Source organism: Nestor notabilis, unplaced genomic scaffold, assembly GCF_000696875.1.
Source record: "Nestor notabilis isolate BGI_N333 unplaced genomic scaffold, ASM69687v1 scaffold9339, whole genome shotgun sequence".
Lineage (NCBI taxonomy): Eukaryota > Metazoa > Chordata > Aves > Psittaciformes > Psittacidae > Nestor > Nestor notabilis.
In genome coordinates, this window is record NW_009942415.1 from 62,518 (window position 1) to 79,800 (window position 17,283).

At 38.7% G+C, this 17,283-nt stretch overlaps 1 protein-coding gene across 3 annotated transcripts in view; it reads right to left on the reverse strand.

Annotated features, from left to right (window-relative positions):
• ELAVL2 (ELAV like neuron-specific RNA binding protein 2) overlaps positions 1–17,283 on the reverse strand; it is a 55,269-nt gene that overhangs the window by 23,457 nt on the left and 14,529 nt on the right. For all 3 annotated transcript variants that reach the window (XM_010021398.1, XM_010021396.1, XM_010021397.1), the window contains one exon: positions 8,248–8,351. In XM_010021398.1, the coding sequence (XP_010019700.1) occupies positions 8,248–8,351 (104 nt within the window). The remainder of the gene's footprint in view (positions 1–8,247; positions 8,352–17,283) is intronic.

The window sequence follows — 17,283 nt, forward strand, 5'->3', positions numbered from 1 at the left end:
TTTTTGTTGCTTTTGTTGGCTTTTCCCACTTGCTTAGGGCTTGGCTTTTAAGCAACACTTGCAGTCATCCTTCAGCTGCATACAGTGCTGTTGGCCACTTAAATTATCTCCATTTCTGTATCAGAACCCCCCCTAACACAGACTCTAGAAAGAACCTGACTGCACCAAAGGTTTTTGGCTGCAAACCTGCTCAACAGTCGTAGGTGAGCTGCACTGGTCTAAGGATCCTCTGCCCCAGTGAAATCAGGGACAGACTTCTGCAAGAAACTTGAAATCAGCTACAACATGGCACTTGGGGTCCGAAAAGAAGACACACTGTGTAGTTTATAGAATCATAGAATGGTTTTGGTTGGAAGGAACCTTAAAGATCATCCAGTTCCAACCCCCCTGCCACAGGCAGGGACATCTTCCATGAGACCAGGTTGCTCAAAGCCCTGTCCAACCTCGCCTAGAACACTGCCAGGAATGGGGTAGCCACAACTAAAGCTGCTGGAGGTGAGGTTAGCACATTTTGTAGCTCAGTCTGACACACAGTTACTTTCCTCAGAGTGGTTAGGCACCAACCAACAACCATATGGCCGTAATGCGGTTTACAGGAAGTGACATTAATATGCATTCAGAACTGAATTCTCCTCTCAATATTATTCAGCAACATGAAAAACAAGCAGCCAGCTTAAGCTGGTTAAGTAATATTCAAAGTCTTAGGAGATCTGAATTTCAGTAAAGAACAAATTTTACCTGGGGGTGAAGAGTCATGTGTAGGGTGACGAGGGTGGTTATAATGGAAACGCTGCCAAACCTTTAACTGTAACATAGCTGTAAGATTGTATAATTACCATTTATGTAACTCCTGCAGAAATTTGAGGGGAAAAACCCAAACAAAACAGCAGAACAACCCACCTTTACTTGTGTTCCAAGACAAATTGTTCCTCTGCTTCAGATCTGCTACAGCACTTCAATTTACCTGAAGAATACAGTCCTGAGGTATTTAATTACCCTGTCAAGACCACTAAATGGTCTGGCTCCATGCCCCCCTTTCTCAGCCTTTGCTGATTGATAGCATCAGTAAACCTCACTATATTTAATTAAATTTTCACATGGGATCCCTTTTGCTACTCACTAGATCAATGTTCTTTAGTGCTGGGGGAAAAAAGAAAAAAATTGAGAAGGCAAGGAGAGTTTCTCTCACCTTCACAGCTCACTTGCCTTTGGTATTTCAACAGACTTTTTATACAACTCACATATTTGACTGCTCCCCAGGGACATTAGTCAATGAAAAAATTACTACAAGAAGTAGCACTACCAAAATTTTCTTCTAAAATTATCAGTGGTGAAGATGGGAACAATCTCAATCTATTATCTGCTGCACCAACTCAGAAATCAAAACTAGGATGTTTATTTTATCAGCATTTTGTTGTTTTCTATTGAGTGCACACAGCATTTTCAAGAGTACTATCACAGGTTCATAAAGGTGGAGATCTTGAACAGCCAAGTTAGAGGTTAATTCCTTTAAAATTAATCTTATTCTAAATCTAAGCAGTGGTTCAAGGCAGTAAGTGAAACTGCATTGCGTAATGCCCAGTTTTAAGGACATTCTAGCTCAGAGGACACTAATAAAAGTTGTGGCACATCCCTCACTTTAAAGTCTTACCTTGCTGTACTGCACTTTTAGCATATGTAAAGCTGATAGTTCAGTATTCACTGTTCTATGTAGAAGCAATAACTAGCTCTTCTCAGTACATAGCTTTGTACAGCAGGACCTTTTTAACTAGGTGGTGATGGCAAAGTAGGACATCTGTGCTTATAAGCCAAGGATCTTGTCAAACTTCATTCCAACAGAAAGTTGGCAGAATGCTACATAAGCTTTTATATATATATCTATATATATATATGCATAGTTGTAAAGGAGTGGGAAGAAAACCTACAGATTTAATACTTCATATAAAATATTTCTTAAATGTCTAGTCCCCTGACAGGTGATAATTACCCATGTAAACACCCTAACAGACCACAGAACTTAAGAGAAGGAAACCTTACAAACTCTGATTTTTAAGAATGAATAGGCTAGATAAAGAACAGCTAGATAAACAATGCCTCTTATAAAAAAGGATAACTCCGAGGCCTCTAGCCTGGACAAAATATTTTCTTTCCCCTTTCTAACACATATTTACGTATATGTCTATGTATATATCACCTCTTACACAGCTTTGTGCCAGTTCAAGGATAGGCCGTTTGTCCACTCCTCTTTAGACAGAGAATCTTACTACACTTTCTTCTTAATACAGAAGTCTCTTACACCACACTGAATGGTTTGAGCTGGAAGGGACTTCAAAGATAATCTAGCTCCAATCCCTTGCCATGGGCAGGGACACCTTCCACTAGACCAGGTTGCTCAAAGCCCCATCCAGCCTGGTGTTGAGCACTCCCAGGGTTTCTCTTTTTGCTGTATGATTAGGATGAATAGAACCAAGTCTGGGAAATAATGTCTGTGTGTAACTTTTAGCAAGGCTCACCCTACAACCAAATATAAAGCAAAACCTAGTAACTTACAAAATTTCTTCTGTCCTTTACATATTTATGATTCAGTTCCTTTAAGAAAACTGGAGACCTACCTCAAGTTGTCTTAGACTAGGCAAGGCTGCTAGGGAGGATGGGGAGGAGATGACATGCTGCTGGCAGTCAAGGCAGGCAGCAGTGGAGCTGGGTCAGAGGAATCCTCCTCAACAGGATTGTCTGAGCAGCTCTAGGATAGCAAGAGCAACTGTGCCAGCCTTCCACAGCTCTGGCAGACATGAGGTACAACAGTGGGCAGTTATAGCTGTCTTTGGTTCAGTCCGGGCTCTGCATCCTGGACAAGTGTCACCTGCCTTTTTCTATCTTTGAGGACTTCTTAGTTAGAACTCATTAACTGATTTAAGAATGAATGGTGAAAATACAATGATATTAATTGACCTCATATCTGCACTATACCCTATCTGGCGGGGTAAACTATTTTCTTTGGAATATACTTCACAGTAAAACAGATCCAACCTCAAAATACACTCCAAGTTTGTAAATTCTTTTTATGCCTAATATAACTAGAAACATTTGCGTAAGATGTGGTCGTAAGATGTGGTGGATGCTGATTTTATGCCCTTTCTCCTACTTCTTGTTACAGCTTGCACAAATTAACATGACAGAATGAAAAGGTGGCAAAGAAATGCTTCCAGTAGCAGGCTGCTCTGTCATCTATCCACTGTTATTATTACTTGTTGCCTTTAATTTCTTATTGTAATAGAGACAAGGGTTCATAAAGAGATAAGGATGCCTCTGCTAAGTGGACATATCTGTAACGGATTCTGGAATTCATTTTTGGCATTTTGCTTTGTAAAGTATCTTAGTCTGGTTTTAATTTTGCAAACATATAAATTGACATACAGAAGCCTAATAGCGGCCAATGCCAGATGCTTTTTAATTAAGTGGGAAAAGCTGCCTCAAGCTTCTAATTACATCTTAAGTAAAGCATGTATGTTGTAAAAGGGACTTCTACCTAAGAACTGAAGTTAATATGACACAAGGAAGAAGATGGTGATGGTATTGTTGATTTTTAGTGTGGCTTGTAAGTGCAATTCTAAAAAGACAAAAGGAAGGACAAACAAGCTGGGACAGTTAGCTAAAAGGAGGGAAAAAAGGAAATGGGAAGAGCAATCAGCAAATTAGTTTGTGAACATATTTACTTTACTCATTCTGAGTAACAGAATTCATGAGTTTCAAGTGAAGCCAAAATGAGAGCTTTGTAGGTGAGTTCCTGGAAGTTCTCCCCTGTAGAGGACTCAGAATCTACCTGTGAATTTCAGATATGGCCACTAAATAGGGGTTAGTATGAAAACAGTTTGGGGGTACCCACAATATCTTGTTTCTGAATTTTGTGGAATCTGTTTTGCTGGTTGTAATTTTGAATGAACTTTCTTGCATTCACTTGCATCTTCTGAAGCACAGGAAATCAAAGGTTTGAGATGTCTTCTGGACACTGCAGAATATGAGGGAATTTGGCTAATTACCCAAAACTTGAGTTGTAAGATGTTAATACAAACACTAACATGATGTGCCTTAATTATACAGAATAGAATTTTCCAGCTAACCAATGAATTTGAGTCACATTTTCAAACCTAAGGCACCATGAACGTTTTTGCCCCATGGCAATTTGAAATATTTGGCAGAGATCGTGGCAAGTTCAGAATGCAAAACATGACAATTCATAGTCATAAAACACCTATTTGACAGTATTATTGTGTATTTTTCTGTTTGTTTTGTATTATTATTCTGTTAACCACAGTAAGTGAATGGATTTATTTCCCCCCCCTCTTACAGCCTCTGGCATACAGCAGTTATTCAGCTAACTACTGGCATATGTTCTTTAAATAGTTGCCCAGAAGATGACCTGTAGACGTAAGAGTCTGTGGACTCTGTTGCTCTACTTAGACAAACCAAACAACTGGTACTTGAGCTATAGGTAACACTATAGTAAGAAGTTATCTTAGCCTTATTTCTTACTTGATCAAGGGGAAAAACTGGTGAATGAGTTGCATATGGGTCATGTAATTCTCAGTCCCCAATTTTGAAGGTAATCCAAAACCACTCTTTCATTTTCTAGTGATACTAAATTTTGGCTGCAAAGTGCTTTGTGACTGTAGTAGTCACAGTGAAAATGCTCCTATTTAGATAGTCTCACAGTACATTCACCTGTATTGTTTGGTTTTGGGGTGTTTTTTTGTTTGCTTGTTTGCGTGGTGGGGGGTTTTGGGGGGATTTTTTTGGTTTTTAAGTTTTCCCCAGAGCAAGGGTAGAGAAGCCACTGAGGATTTCTGCTTTTCCAAGCAGAAGCCAGGCGAACAAAAACAATGCACTGAATTTTCTTGTCACTATGTGCAAGTTAGTGGCTCTTATATGCTATTTGCTCCTCTCAGGTTTTTGTATTTGGTAAGAACTGATCTTTCAAGGACAACCTAAATACTAATAAAAAAATAAAAAAAAAAAACAACAACAACAAAAATCAAAAACCCAACAAAACCACCTTTTTTTGAAAGAAAAAAAAAAAAAAAAAAAGGAACAAACCACCCCAAAACCAAAACACATCATGGGCAAGCAAGCGGGTAAGCAGACTAATCACTCCAGGCACAGAAATCCATATTTTCACTGGCTTTTAAACACAAAAGAGCCAAAGTGTCTCCCAGCAACAGCTTCTTCCAAACGAGAAGATGAAAAACACGTCTTCTAAGATACAACTTATTTTCACATTAAAGATGAATAACTAAAATAAACCCAAGCTTCACAGGGTGCTTGCAACACAAATAAGGCTGTTCACATTGCAAAAAAACCATGAATTATGCCACAGAGGGCACCTTATCGTATATGTAGGTATATTGCTCTGCACATCAAGAATATATATTCAATGACTAACAAGCTAGTACAGAAACAAGGGATCAGAGGTATGTCATGACCCCAACCTAGAATGTCACACACATCAGGACCAGGACAACTTCCTCAAGTCACCCATAATATAAGGGTCCACCACCTAAACAATGAATTTCCTTCCAGTGTTAAATTAATGGGAAACAAACATTTCTACAAAAGAATCCAAGATGTACAGCAAGAACAAACGTCTTTTGAAATCAAAATACCCACTAACACTGGGAGTATTCCACCACTTTTCATATGAATGGATATATGAAAATCTCAATGACATCTATTTTTTAAAGTTGCAAGTAGACCTATGGATTAGATTTTGAGTTTACCAAACTTTAACTGACGTATCATCTCCAAAGAAATAGGAACACTGTGGTGTACAAACTGCAAGCAGTTTCTGCAAAGGTCTTGGTATTGCGATCTGGTGACTTCTTCCACCCAGATGTTGCCCCCAGAGGCAGGAAAGGCCTCAGACATCAACTTTACCTCTGCTCAGTATTGCCCCCAGCTCATCTGAGACATATGTAAATTATGAAGTGCTTCACAGTAGGTTTGGGATTTCTGTTGGTTCAGATAAAGACAGACACACTCTTGGTTAGTTGCCTTTCAAGTCACTGTCACACAGACATCCTCCTCCTTTTAAGAGTAGAAGCAACTGTCCAGCGTACAAATGCCTTAGTCTTAAAACATATTAGGGATGTCCCTAGCCTTTGCCCCTTCTGCAGTGTGGAAGTAAACCCAGCCTCTTTAAACAGCATCTTGGGAGAATCTAGTCATGAAAACTTGACCTGAAACCCAGCTTGTGCCCAAGAAGGAAAAGAAAGGAGAAGAGAATAAAGCAGCTCTTCCCCTCAAATCACATACACTAACACTGAAAGCTGCTGCTGGAGTTAACAGGGCTGAATGTAGGTAGCTAGAGACAGAGATTTACTTGTAACATCAGCAAGCAATATTTACAGCTACTTTTTCTAACTAAACAGATACTGTCTTCATTGGGTTGAAGAGGTCCTCATGTTGGCTTGCGACAACTGAAACATTCCAGATTTTCTTTTGCTAAGGACATTTAAGGCACAAATTTCTGAAAAATTACACATAAGCTTTAGTCTCACTACAAGGGTCTCTGGTGTTTTTCACAACCTACGATTCTATTTTCATGTCCTGGGAAGGCAGGAAAGGAATAGCACCATTATCATCACACACATCTATATACTCTCTTTTCACTTCTTCCCCCACCACCAACTTTTTTTTTTTTTTTACAAGTTATTTTTAGTTGCAGAAATACAGTCACTACATCAATTACTTAGCAAGGTGTAAGAAGATTAAGAATTCATATACTTGCATGCAACATAAAGTCAGTCACTGGAAACCCCCCCTACAGAATCATTTTGGTTTGGGAGATCTGGCTTGATTTTGGTTCTACATAACATCATTTTTTACCTAGCTATATAGTTAACAGAACTTCCAAATTTCTACCCTGGACAGATGCTTTTTTCATTTGTCCAAATCAAGACATTAAATGCAAACATACCATGTACCTGCAATACTGCTGCAACAAAAACCCATTCCCTTTCTCACCACCACCCAAAAGATAACCTCAAAGAACCTGGAACATTAAACGACTTTCCTCAGTTTTCCCCCAGAGCAGAAAATGGGAGAAAATGCCTGTGGGCAAAGTCTGCCAGAAGCAGACAAGGAGCTTTCTGCAGCAAGGCATTTATCCATGTATTTCATTCATTGTTATTGTGAGCCATGACTCATCATCTGTTAAACAGCAGTATTTAAGTTTCAAGTAGTGTAATCCACTTCATTAAAACTTATGAATCCAGAACAGATAGGGCATCCTACTGTGACTACTGATAACTTATTTTTGTCTCAGTCATTTTTAAGTGGCTCTACACTGCTTTTTAAGTTTAAACCTTTTTAGAGGTGAGCTTTATCTTATGGCTCAAACATGATCCTAGTTGGAGAGCAGCCACAATCCAAGCAATCAGCTAGCAAATCCTGCTGTTTAAAGACAAAGAATGGTCTGGTTGAATATGGATTGCCTTCAGGCACATACACCTGCTAAACACATTCAAAAGTATGCATTCCCTGATATATTTTATTTCATCTCCTCTTTCTCAAGCTTTCAGACATCAAACAATTGCTCAAGTGAATATCCTCACTCTTCTAATAATGGATTAGGACAGTAGATGAGAACAAATAACTCAAGATTTCTGCTTTCAGAAATTCTAGAAACTGAGTTCAGTAAGCAAGAGGTGCAGGAGCTACGAGCAAAAAAAAAAAAACAAACCAAAAAAAACCAAAACCGCAGTCCCAAACATTAGACCTAGAGCTGTAGGAGTCCAATAATTTATGTTAACAATGACTTCTTTCAGCATTTCATTTTAAGGATTTGTAAGAGAAACAAGAGACTGGCAACCTAGAAAAAAAAGTATTAATAAGCAAGTTATACCATCATTAAGATAGGAGAAAGCACAAAGTGAAGTGTTCAGACTATATACAGCATTCCACTTCTGTAACTGAGCCATACAATACAATTCCTCAGTTAAAAAAATTCAAGCTCACACCTAGAATGTTAGGTGCATTTAAAAAAAAAAAACCCAGCAGATTTTCTATAAATCATAATCTAACTAAACAGACTACAAAGGACTAACCATCTGCTACATAACATCTTAGTCTATTCTATTGACATTATCAGAATGATTAAGTTATCCTTGGAAAGGGAAAACAAATCATGTATCTGATGAACAAGAAGTCAAAACATTTCAGTTTCTTTAAATCATAATCAGTACTACATACTTTTATGGTTTTAGTTTGAAGTCTCAATCCATTCAGAGTATTGATAGCTTTTTCAGCATCCTTGGGTTCCACGTAGTTCACAAAACCATAACCCAAGCTCTGTCCTGATTAAAGAGAAGAAAAGTGATCATTAGTACTGCAAATGCTATGCAATGAATAAGTGTTTAACACACATACAGACACATTGACCATATATTGTTTATATTAAGGACAGCATGTGCCCCAGGTAGATTATCAAAGCCTCACAATACTGAATTTTTCCAGCAAGGTTAGTGTTTTTTTTTTTAACTAGCTTCCTCTGTTACCATAGACTACCTTATGTTCAACACAGAAATGGCTAAGTCAGTCTAACGAAAGACTTAAAAATTGCTATGCAACGTAGGTTCAGGAGTGTGTTGTGACCTGTTAAAGAGAGTAGAGGCAGTGCAGGAGCTTCAAAGGTAAAATAGCATCAAAAATCCACTACTTACTTTGGAACTTTAATTGAACATAGAAAGTGTAATGGCAAAATTCCGGACCAGTGCTTAAAAACAAGTATGCCTCAAATACACCTCAGTATCAGAATTTGAGCAAAATTTGAAGCTGAACATTTCTGCCGATGTTATTCACAAACTAAACAGCCCCTCTAAGCAACAAGAAGTTGCTTATTGTGTTCTGATATTCAAAACAACTGGTACAAGTAACTGGTCATGAGCTAAGTATCATCCAAAGATGAAACATTTTCAGGTTGTTTTAGTATTGGTAATTCAGATGATAGATGGACAAAGCATTTTTAATTAACTCTTAATCATTGAACCCCAGCCCATTTCTAAGTCTATATTCTATCTAAACACTTACTAAACACTTGAGTTTAGCAGTAGTCATCTTTTGACAGCTTCAAAACCTGCAGTATACCACCATTAACTAGCACACCCCTTTAAAAATACTTTCTGTGCAAGTAAGTAGAAAAATTTAACAACAGCATACCACTTCAGAATAATATCCTTCATTAGCACATACCTTCTCAAACTCTCCCATACTCTTTGACTTTTTTTTAATTAAAACTAAAACAAAGTCCAAAAAACAGTCAACAAGACAAATGGAAGCATCCAATTCACAAAATGCTAGTTTGAAAGATCAGCTTGGAGATAAAACAATATAGGAGGGCTAAAAATACTGCATAAAGCATAAATAGCACATTTATTGCCAGCAAAGACATAGAAGAACCTATGCTGTATTAAGTTCTTGTACTGTATATATACACTATTTAGTACATGCTGTATAGAAAACAAAAAAACTAATGGGAAGGTTTGTAATTAAGACAAGAGATTGTTTAGTAAAAAGCCCACCACTGCTGACACTCAAAACTTTGTACAACCATGAGTTAAGAGGACACCACCACTGCAGCCACCAAAGCTATCCCCATTCATTCCAATCTCCTCCTCAAACCAGCACACATGAACACGAATGAATTGGCTAGATGAAGCAGTAAAGCAGGTCAATATACACAACCTATTAATAAAACCATCCATCCAAACACAACTGGAGGAAGTTCTGATCAAAATGCTTTAGACCACTCTACTCTGAGCAAGTCTGGTCTACGTGATCTCAGAAGTGCCTGCCGCCTCAGAAATTTTATGTTTCTGTAATGAACAATATGGAAATACACAGAAACATTTCTGTATTTGTTTACAGCTCTAGCTAGATATAGCTAAGTTCCTTATTTTAGAAATTCCTTTTTCCTTTTTAGTTTGATTATGGTACAGTAATTTCTGTACCTGTCGTCTCCATCACTCCCACTGTCTGCAGAAACTCTTCCCAGCAGTGTCTCTGAAAAAGAGCGAGTTAAAGGAATGTCTTTTTGTGCATGGCTTTTAGTCTTATCTCCTAACACAGAAATGCTGATCTTTGGCATCAGTAATCTAGGAATGAATCCATTTAAATCACAACCTTAAAAAAAACCAACAAAAATCTCAAAAAGAAAACTCTTTCATGTAAGATGTTTCAGACACTACCCACAAGTTCCAGAATGAACAGAAAAAGACGTGCAGAAATTATTTCTACTACACCTCTGTTCACACAGTCTGTTTTGCACATCAAAACCACTCAGATCACTGCAGGCAAAAACCATTCCAGCTATTACAAAGGATAGTAGTCATGACAGGTTCTTCATGGGACATTCTAGTAGTTAAGCTTGATGAGTATTAGCAGACTAGGCTATGAAGTTGCACAAAACCCAGTAATTTGTTCAGTACAAGCATGAACTGATTTCTGCAGGTTTATTCTGCAATTTCCCAATTAAAAAAAAAAAAAAAAAGCTTTCATTGTAAGGCTGGTGGAAGACTAAGGAAGGCCATTCATGGTGTTTGTGAAGTCTCTACTGGATTCTAACTGGATGTGGTCCTGGGCAACCTGCTCAGGGAAAACCTGCTTCAGGAAGAGGAGTTGACTAGATTATCTCTGCAAGTCCCTTCTGCTTTCTGTGATTTTGTAAATAATTTAATTGTTTTGTTTAGTTTGGACTATCATCTAAAATTCAGAGTTGTTCAGATCTGACATTCTAAAGGCCTTATATTTGAAATTATTACAGCAGAACTTTTCAGAGACTGAAATTTTGCCTGAAGATTAGTGGTTCAGTAACACATTATCAACAATTGAGTCAAAAATCACTTTCTTCACAGAAGCTCCTAAGAGTGATGAATCTTGGCTCCCAATAAGCAATACAAATAATTGGAAATTGAACCTGATTTCTGGAATCAGATGCTTGAGGGACTGCTCTTCAGTATTATGGCTTGTGTTAAGGGAAGATTCTTGTTTAAAAGGTTTGCCAGCTCATATGCAGATGGCCGAGTTTTAGAAAGCCCAGACAAGCATTTCACAAAATGAGGTAGAAGCAGCTATTTCAAATGACCCATCAGATACTCCAATTGTTGCAAAGTATGTCTGACAGCTGGTGGTATTTCTCAACTGGTGGGGAAGTGCCAACTGGGTTACAAAAACTTAGAAGCTCAATTTTTTTCCCCAGGTGTTTTCCTGATGTACAGGACTTCAGCCAAAACTTACACTAGTACCACTGTAGCTGTAGAAACCAGAGAGAGGTCCCATCTGATTGTGATTTCAGATGGAGAAAGAGCAGAATACCCACTGCACACAAATTTTACTCAAGTAGGGACATCTGCCCAGTGTAAGTTCTCCTTCTGTGCATCTTTTTCCCCCACCTCCTCAATGTCCAAACCTTCTGCTTTCACGACAAAATAGAAGCTAGATGCACTTAAACCAATTCAGCCAGCATTTGCAATACCTAAAAAGGAGGAACTTCATTCAGTAATTATAATGGCTAATTTGTACTGCCTGAAGTCAAGGTTTAAACTTCACACTAACAAGAAACAGCCTCTTCCACACAAAACAAGATCTCTGCCTCTTCTACACAAAACTCCATTCGCCAAGACAGTAATCTCATGCAGAACACACACTTTTTCCAAGTCTAGAAACAAAGTAGATCATGTCTGAGTCCTTGATGGGGTGATGGAAGAAAAGGTAAACCTGTATCTGTCCACAAGTTAAACTTCAGATTTAAATGCATATCATTTAGGATCAGTTCTATACGGTTCTTGCCTCAGCTCTGTTTTTCCAATTTGTGATTAATGACACTAGTGTCTGAAAAACCTCTGACAGTCCTCTGGGTTAGCTGTCCTGGCACTCAAATATGCCTAGTATTATGAATATCCAGTTTAGCCTCTCTTAGATCTTCAAAATTATGGCCTACTCAATCTCAACACAAACAAGTGACCTCAAGTTTATAAGCTTCACAAATTTCACTTAACCACCACGTATGATGACACAAGTTAAAAGTATTTATCACATAATGCCAAGTTACTTTTTGGCATTACGGTCAATGTATAGAACAGATTACAAGAAGAACAGCGCAATCAGTAATTTCAAGCAATTTAATTCTAATGCACAGGCTCTCACTCACCATAGTTATCAGAAGAAGAATTACAAATAAACTAGTTCTACACTGTAGTTTCACAGGTTTACTATAAACAAAGCTTATTTAAATACTGTGCACAGCTGTAAAAGCCTAAACAAAATCCTCTGCTATACAACATTCAGACAAAGTTCCAAATGGATGCCATCCACATGAAGTGGTCATACAAAGTAGATGTGGATAGGAGCAATGTCTGTTAATGCAATTCTTGATGTTTTAAAGTAGCAGCAACACACCTTAAAGCAGAAAAGAGCCCATTAATAGAATTAGTAGAACAACATTTTCCTTCTTCTGGCAACAAGAACATTCAACTTTCTGAATAGGAATAATCTCACTTTAGAGCTCTTACGTGAAAGGACTACTTCGTTATTTCCAGCAACTGCTTCAACACCTTGAAGTAGACAGATTATAGCAGTCCTGTTGCAAGAACTGGATTTTAGAAGTGAAAATCATGATGAAGACATAGGTTGTACTACTGGGGATGTGATACAAGTGAAGAAATGATTAAAAAAAATAAATCATGAAACTTAACTAGGTGTCCTGACGCATCCCCCAGTTCAGTGCTGGGAGACTAGCTGGTGAGACCTGTCACGTAAGTCTACAGATTGCTCCAGATAGGATATTAAGACATTACTGACTGTAGAGCAACATGTCACGTATCTTCCTACTGGACACTGTAGTCTAAAGGTTTCACTTGAGCTGTATTTAGTGTTGAAGTGGACCTCATCTCCTCCATTTGAATGGGGAACTTAACATTACTTGCTTCTTGCCGTCTCTGCTGCCATTCTCGGCTGCATACACACCTTTCTCTTTGTAATCAATTTAGAGATCATATATTCTGACTACGATGAGGCACAATCTTTTGACTAGATTCAAATGAAGCATTTGCTTTGACAAGGTGGTGGTGTCTCCTTGCTATTGTCTGTCTGCTGGCTGGCAGTTTTAAGGGATGGACTGCTAGTGGTGATTACCTGTCCGTGGCATCAATCAATGCCTCAACTGGACTGAGGGTAGCACCGTTAAAGACAAGTGCAGGATAACATAACAAAGATTTTTACACTCCCTAGATAATTACCATCTCTTAGTAGCTTGTTCTTCTCAAGTAATTTTTACTGTGTCTAAGCTTCCTGTTTCTCTAGGAAACCCAGAACTTATTTCCAAACAGTAATCAAGCTACACTGGAACGTAACAAAAACATTACAAACTACATCATTTACCCCCACCAAGGCTGCTTTCTTCTTTCCAGCAAACCTGCATTGAGGTTCTACATTACCCAAGTTACACAAACAGCTGAACCAGGGCATTTAGCTCAACCACACCAGGCCAGCAATTAAGATGTTTTAATCTCTTCTCTCAACCTCCCTGGGAAGTAGCCTGGCCAGCAACTTCTCTTGCAAGAAAAAAAAAAAAAAAAAAAAAAAAACAAACCCCCCCCCCCCACATCCACAAGCTTAGAATGCAAGTGTAGACCACCATTTGTTTTCTTCCTTTCTTTCTTTGATAAAGCTTTAGTATACCTGCCACATAACAGATAAACTCCTCCATGCTGCACTTCCAAAAAGGGCAGAAAGGACAAGAGCCTTTAGATCAGACAGCTTCCTTGAAGGCCAAGTTAAAGGGATCCTCTCCCTTTGACTGTTATAACCACAGATCTGGAAAACAGCTGGAAGTAAACAAACAAGTGGGACTACATGATGTAAGAAGAGAAAAAAGAATGATACACATGAGTATCTTTGCATAGCTGCTCCTTTCTGTGGTAGACAAAGGATGATAGTCTATTTTGTAACAGACACTGGATGCAGAACTGCTATGAAAGGATTGTTGTAGTTGTACTTTCAACCTATGAGCTACCAAAGTTTCAGGAGGAATATTCCCTGAAACCTGTAGGCACTGAAGAACCAAGAATAAATGCTATTTTAGACAAGTGCAAATGGCAGCATCTTCAACAGCTGTTTACTCAATTCTACTGAGCTGGATATACAAGATCAGAAAGACCAAGCAGATGAGGCTTTCTACAAACATAAGCACCCTCATATTCACAAACCCTTGTCCGTCAACCATCCTGCTGGCTGTTGAGGGACAAAATAGCAAGGGTGTAAGCAGCCCTTCCCAGGGCAGTCCCAAGCACAAATACAGGCTGGGTGATTAATGGATCACAAGCAGCCCTGAGGAGAAAGACATGTGGATGAACAGACAAGAAGCTCAACATGACCTGTCAGTGTGTGCTCACAGCCCGGAAAGCCAACAATATGCCGGACTTCATCAACAGGAGCATAAGCAGCAGGCTGAGGGAAGTGATTCTCTCTCCCCTCTACTCTCTTCTCATGAGACCCCACCTGGAATGCTGCATGCAGCTCTTGAGACTGCACAAAAGGGACATGGAGCTGTTGGAGCAAGCCTAGAGGAGGCCATGAAAATGACTGGAGGGCTGGAGCACCTCTGCTGTGGAAAAAGGCTGGGAGAGTTGAGTTTGTTCAGCCTGGGGAAGAGAAGGCTCAGGGGAGACCTTCTTGCAGCCTTCCAGTATCTAAAGTGGGCCTACAAGAAAACTGGAAAGGGACTTTTTACAAGGGCATGTACTGACAGGACAAGGGGAATGGCTTTAAGCTGAAAGAAGGTAGATTTACATTCAATATCAGGAAGAAGTTATTCACTGTGAGGGTGGTGAGACACTGGCACTGGTTGCCCAGAGAAGTTGAACACTGCCAGGGATGGGGCAGCCACAACAAGGCCAGACTGGATGGGACTTAGAGCAACTTTGTCTAGTAGAAGATTTATATAATATAAATACACCTTTGCCACTGCCCATGGCAAAGGGGTTGGAACCATATGATCTTTTCAGGTCCCTTCCAATCTAAACCATTTTATGCTTATATTAGTTCGGTCACCTGAACTATGCAATCCTGGTAACAGGAGCTTGCTTGAAATTGTTCAAATGTCATTTACAATCTGTTATGCTTTAAAAGAAAGGCTTGAAAAACAGACGAGTACAAACTTTAACTTAACAGATGTTAAGTAAGCCCTCTCAAAAGCTACTTCTGAAATACTGTGAGGACTGTATCACACAGGAAAAGCCCGTGATGCACAGTGAACTCAAGTGCTGCATTTCATCACTCCTTAAAGAACATACATTGTTTTCTGTATAACATCATGATTAGAAAGCATCAGGTTAGTGCATTGGTTTTGTTTCATGACTGATTAAAGCATCTTGGTAGTTTACCAGGGCTTTTCTACATGCTTTTTGAGTAGAAACATTAAGCCTAACCCCAGAAATTTCTGGCCAATATCAAGTCTACTTATCTTGTGCTCTTGAAGTCTCCTGAAATCTTGGTATCAGTTGTCTACCGAATCTGTCCCCTCGTGATTCTCCTCTCTAAATTGCTACTGCTGAAGGAAGTTTTCCTACATGCATGACTGAGATGCCTGTCTTCCCAGACAAAATCCAGAGCCAACACTGTAAAGTTATTTCTGATTGAGCACACAGCTAGTATTTTTTCTGCACTGCTCCATGACATTATTGCTAGATGACTAACACGTGCTGAAGCAGCAGCAACTTCAGAAGAGGTTCTACTTGCTACATTTCTTCCCGGGGACAACTACTTGCATTACTTCCACATGCTCTCCCTACTGCTGCAAACCACAACACTGTGCTGTGAACGATGAGGCAAGATGCCTGTGAAAGCTTGGCACACCTACCACACGAGGGAGTCCTTGGCTGCTGTTTTCCTCGGAGCTATGGAATACTCAGTACAAGGGCTAAGCAAGCTTCTTTTCGGAACCAATTGTAGATTAAACTGCCAGAGTACACAGCTAATCCTACACCTTGTCTGGAATTCTTAAACATTCTTGTAAGGTCCGATTCTTTTCTATTTAGTCGGCAATTTCAGGCATTCACTTTTTTCTTGGGGGGGGGGGCAGGGAGGAATAAAAATTAGAGCCAAACAAATACTACAGGCAGCTGAGGTCTCAATCTTTTCAGTATGTACTCAACTTCTTATAAGGTAAGACTGAATTACTTCTGCGAAACAAACTAGTTAGTTAAGGAGCAAGTAGAGGTAGGTTTATAAGTTCCACCTTTCCTCCTCCACTTACTCATCTCCTTAACAGTTGAAAGTATGTAAGTGAAGTAGCCCCATTAACTAAGTGCTAATTCTTAGAAAACAAAGAATCCAAACCTATCATTCAATTTCTAATTATCATCCCGATAGGCACATTAAATAAAACACAAAACACCCCAGAAGAATACTTGCATCTGGTTAATAACACATCTGAAAACTAGTATGTATCACTAAGCTATAAAACTAGTTTCATGGTCTAGTACAAAAATTTACCACAAGCACACAACTAAATATTCCCTGGAAAATTAAAAATCTCAATAGCAAATAACACATTCACACATTTATCTTCCACAAAGGGCAGTCAGAAACTGCGAAGAAAAGCAGGCATTTTAAAAAACAAACAGTATTTTCTACAATATAGCCGCAGATTTCAGTATAGTGACATTTCCATATAGTGATATTTCAGGCTATTTCAACTTCTGCAAAGAGATTTTACTGAAAAATAATAAATGAATATAACCAGCAAGAACTACAGTATCACACAAGTGCTAAAAAAGTTTATCTTCCAAAAAAGTTTTACCGTTTGCATCAAAATATGGCAGTGAAAAACATACTTCTCAGGTTAAGTAATAAAGTCTAGAGGCTGAAACTTAACGTCTGTAGTCTGGGGGGAAAAAAAAAAAAGTAAGAAAACTAGCAGACCGAGGACCTTATTTTTTTTATAGTTTAATTTCAGATATATAAGCCATCTTCAGTGCTTTGCTCCTTTAATATCTATCAGCCAGCTCCTGAGCAAAAGAAGAGTCCATTTTCTACAGTTTCTGCCACCAGGCATGCAAGTGATCATTTTTACATCAAAACCTATTTTCAATAAGCTAAGAGTAACTTTATTTAAAGTTGTATGTTTATGTTTAATTGTTAAAGATCCACTAAAGCACAGTAAGAACAAGTCAGCTCCACAGCAAGCTGAGGTTAGGCTTTAGTATGACTTTCATTATCCTAACTAAAGTT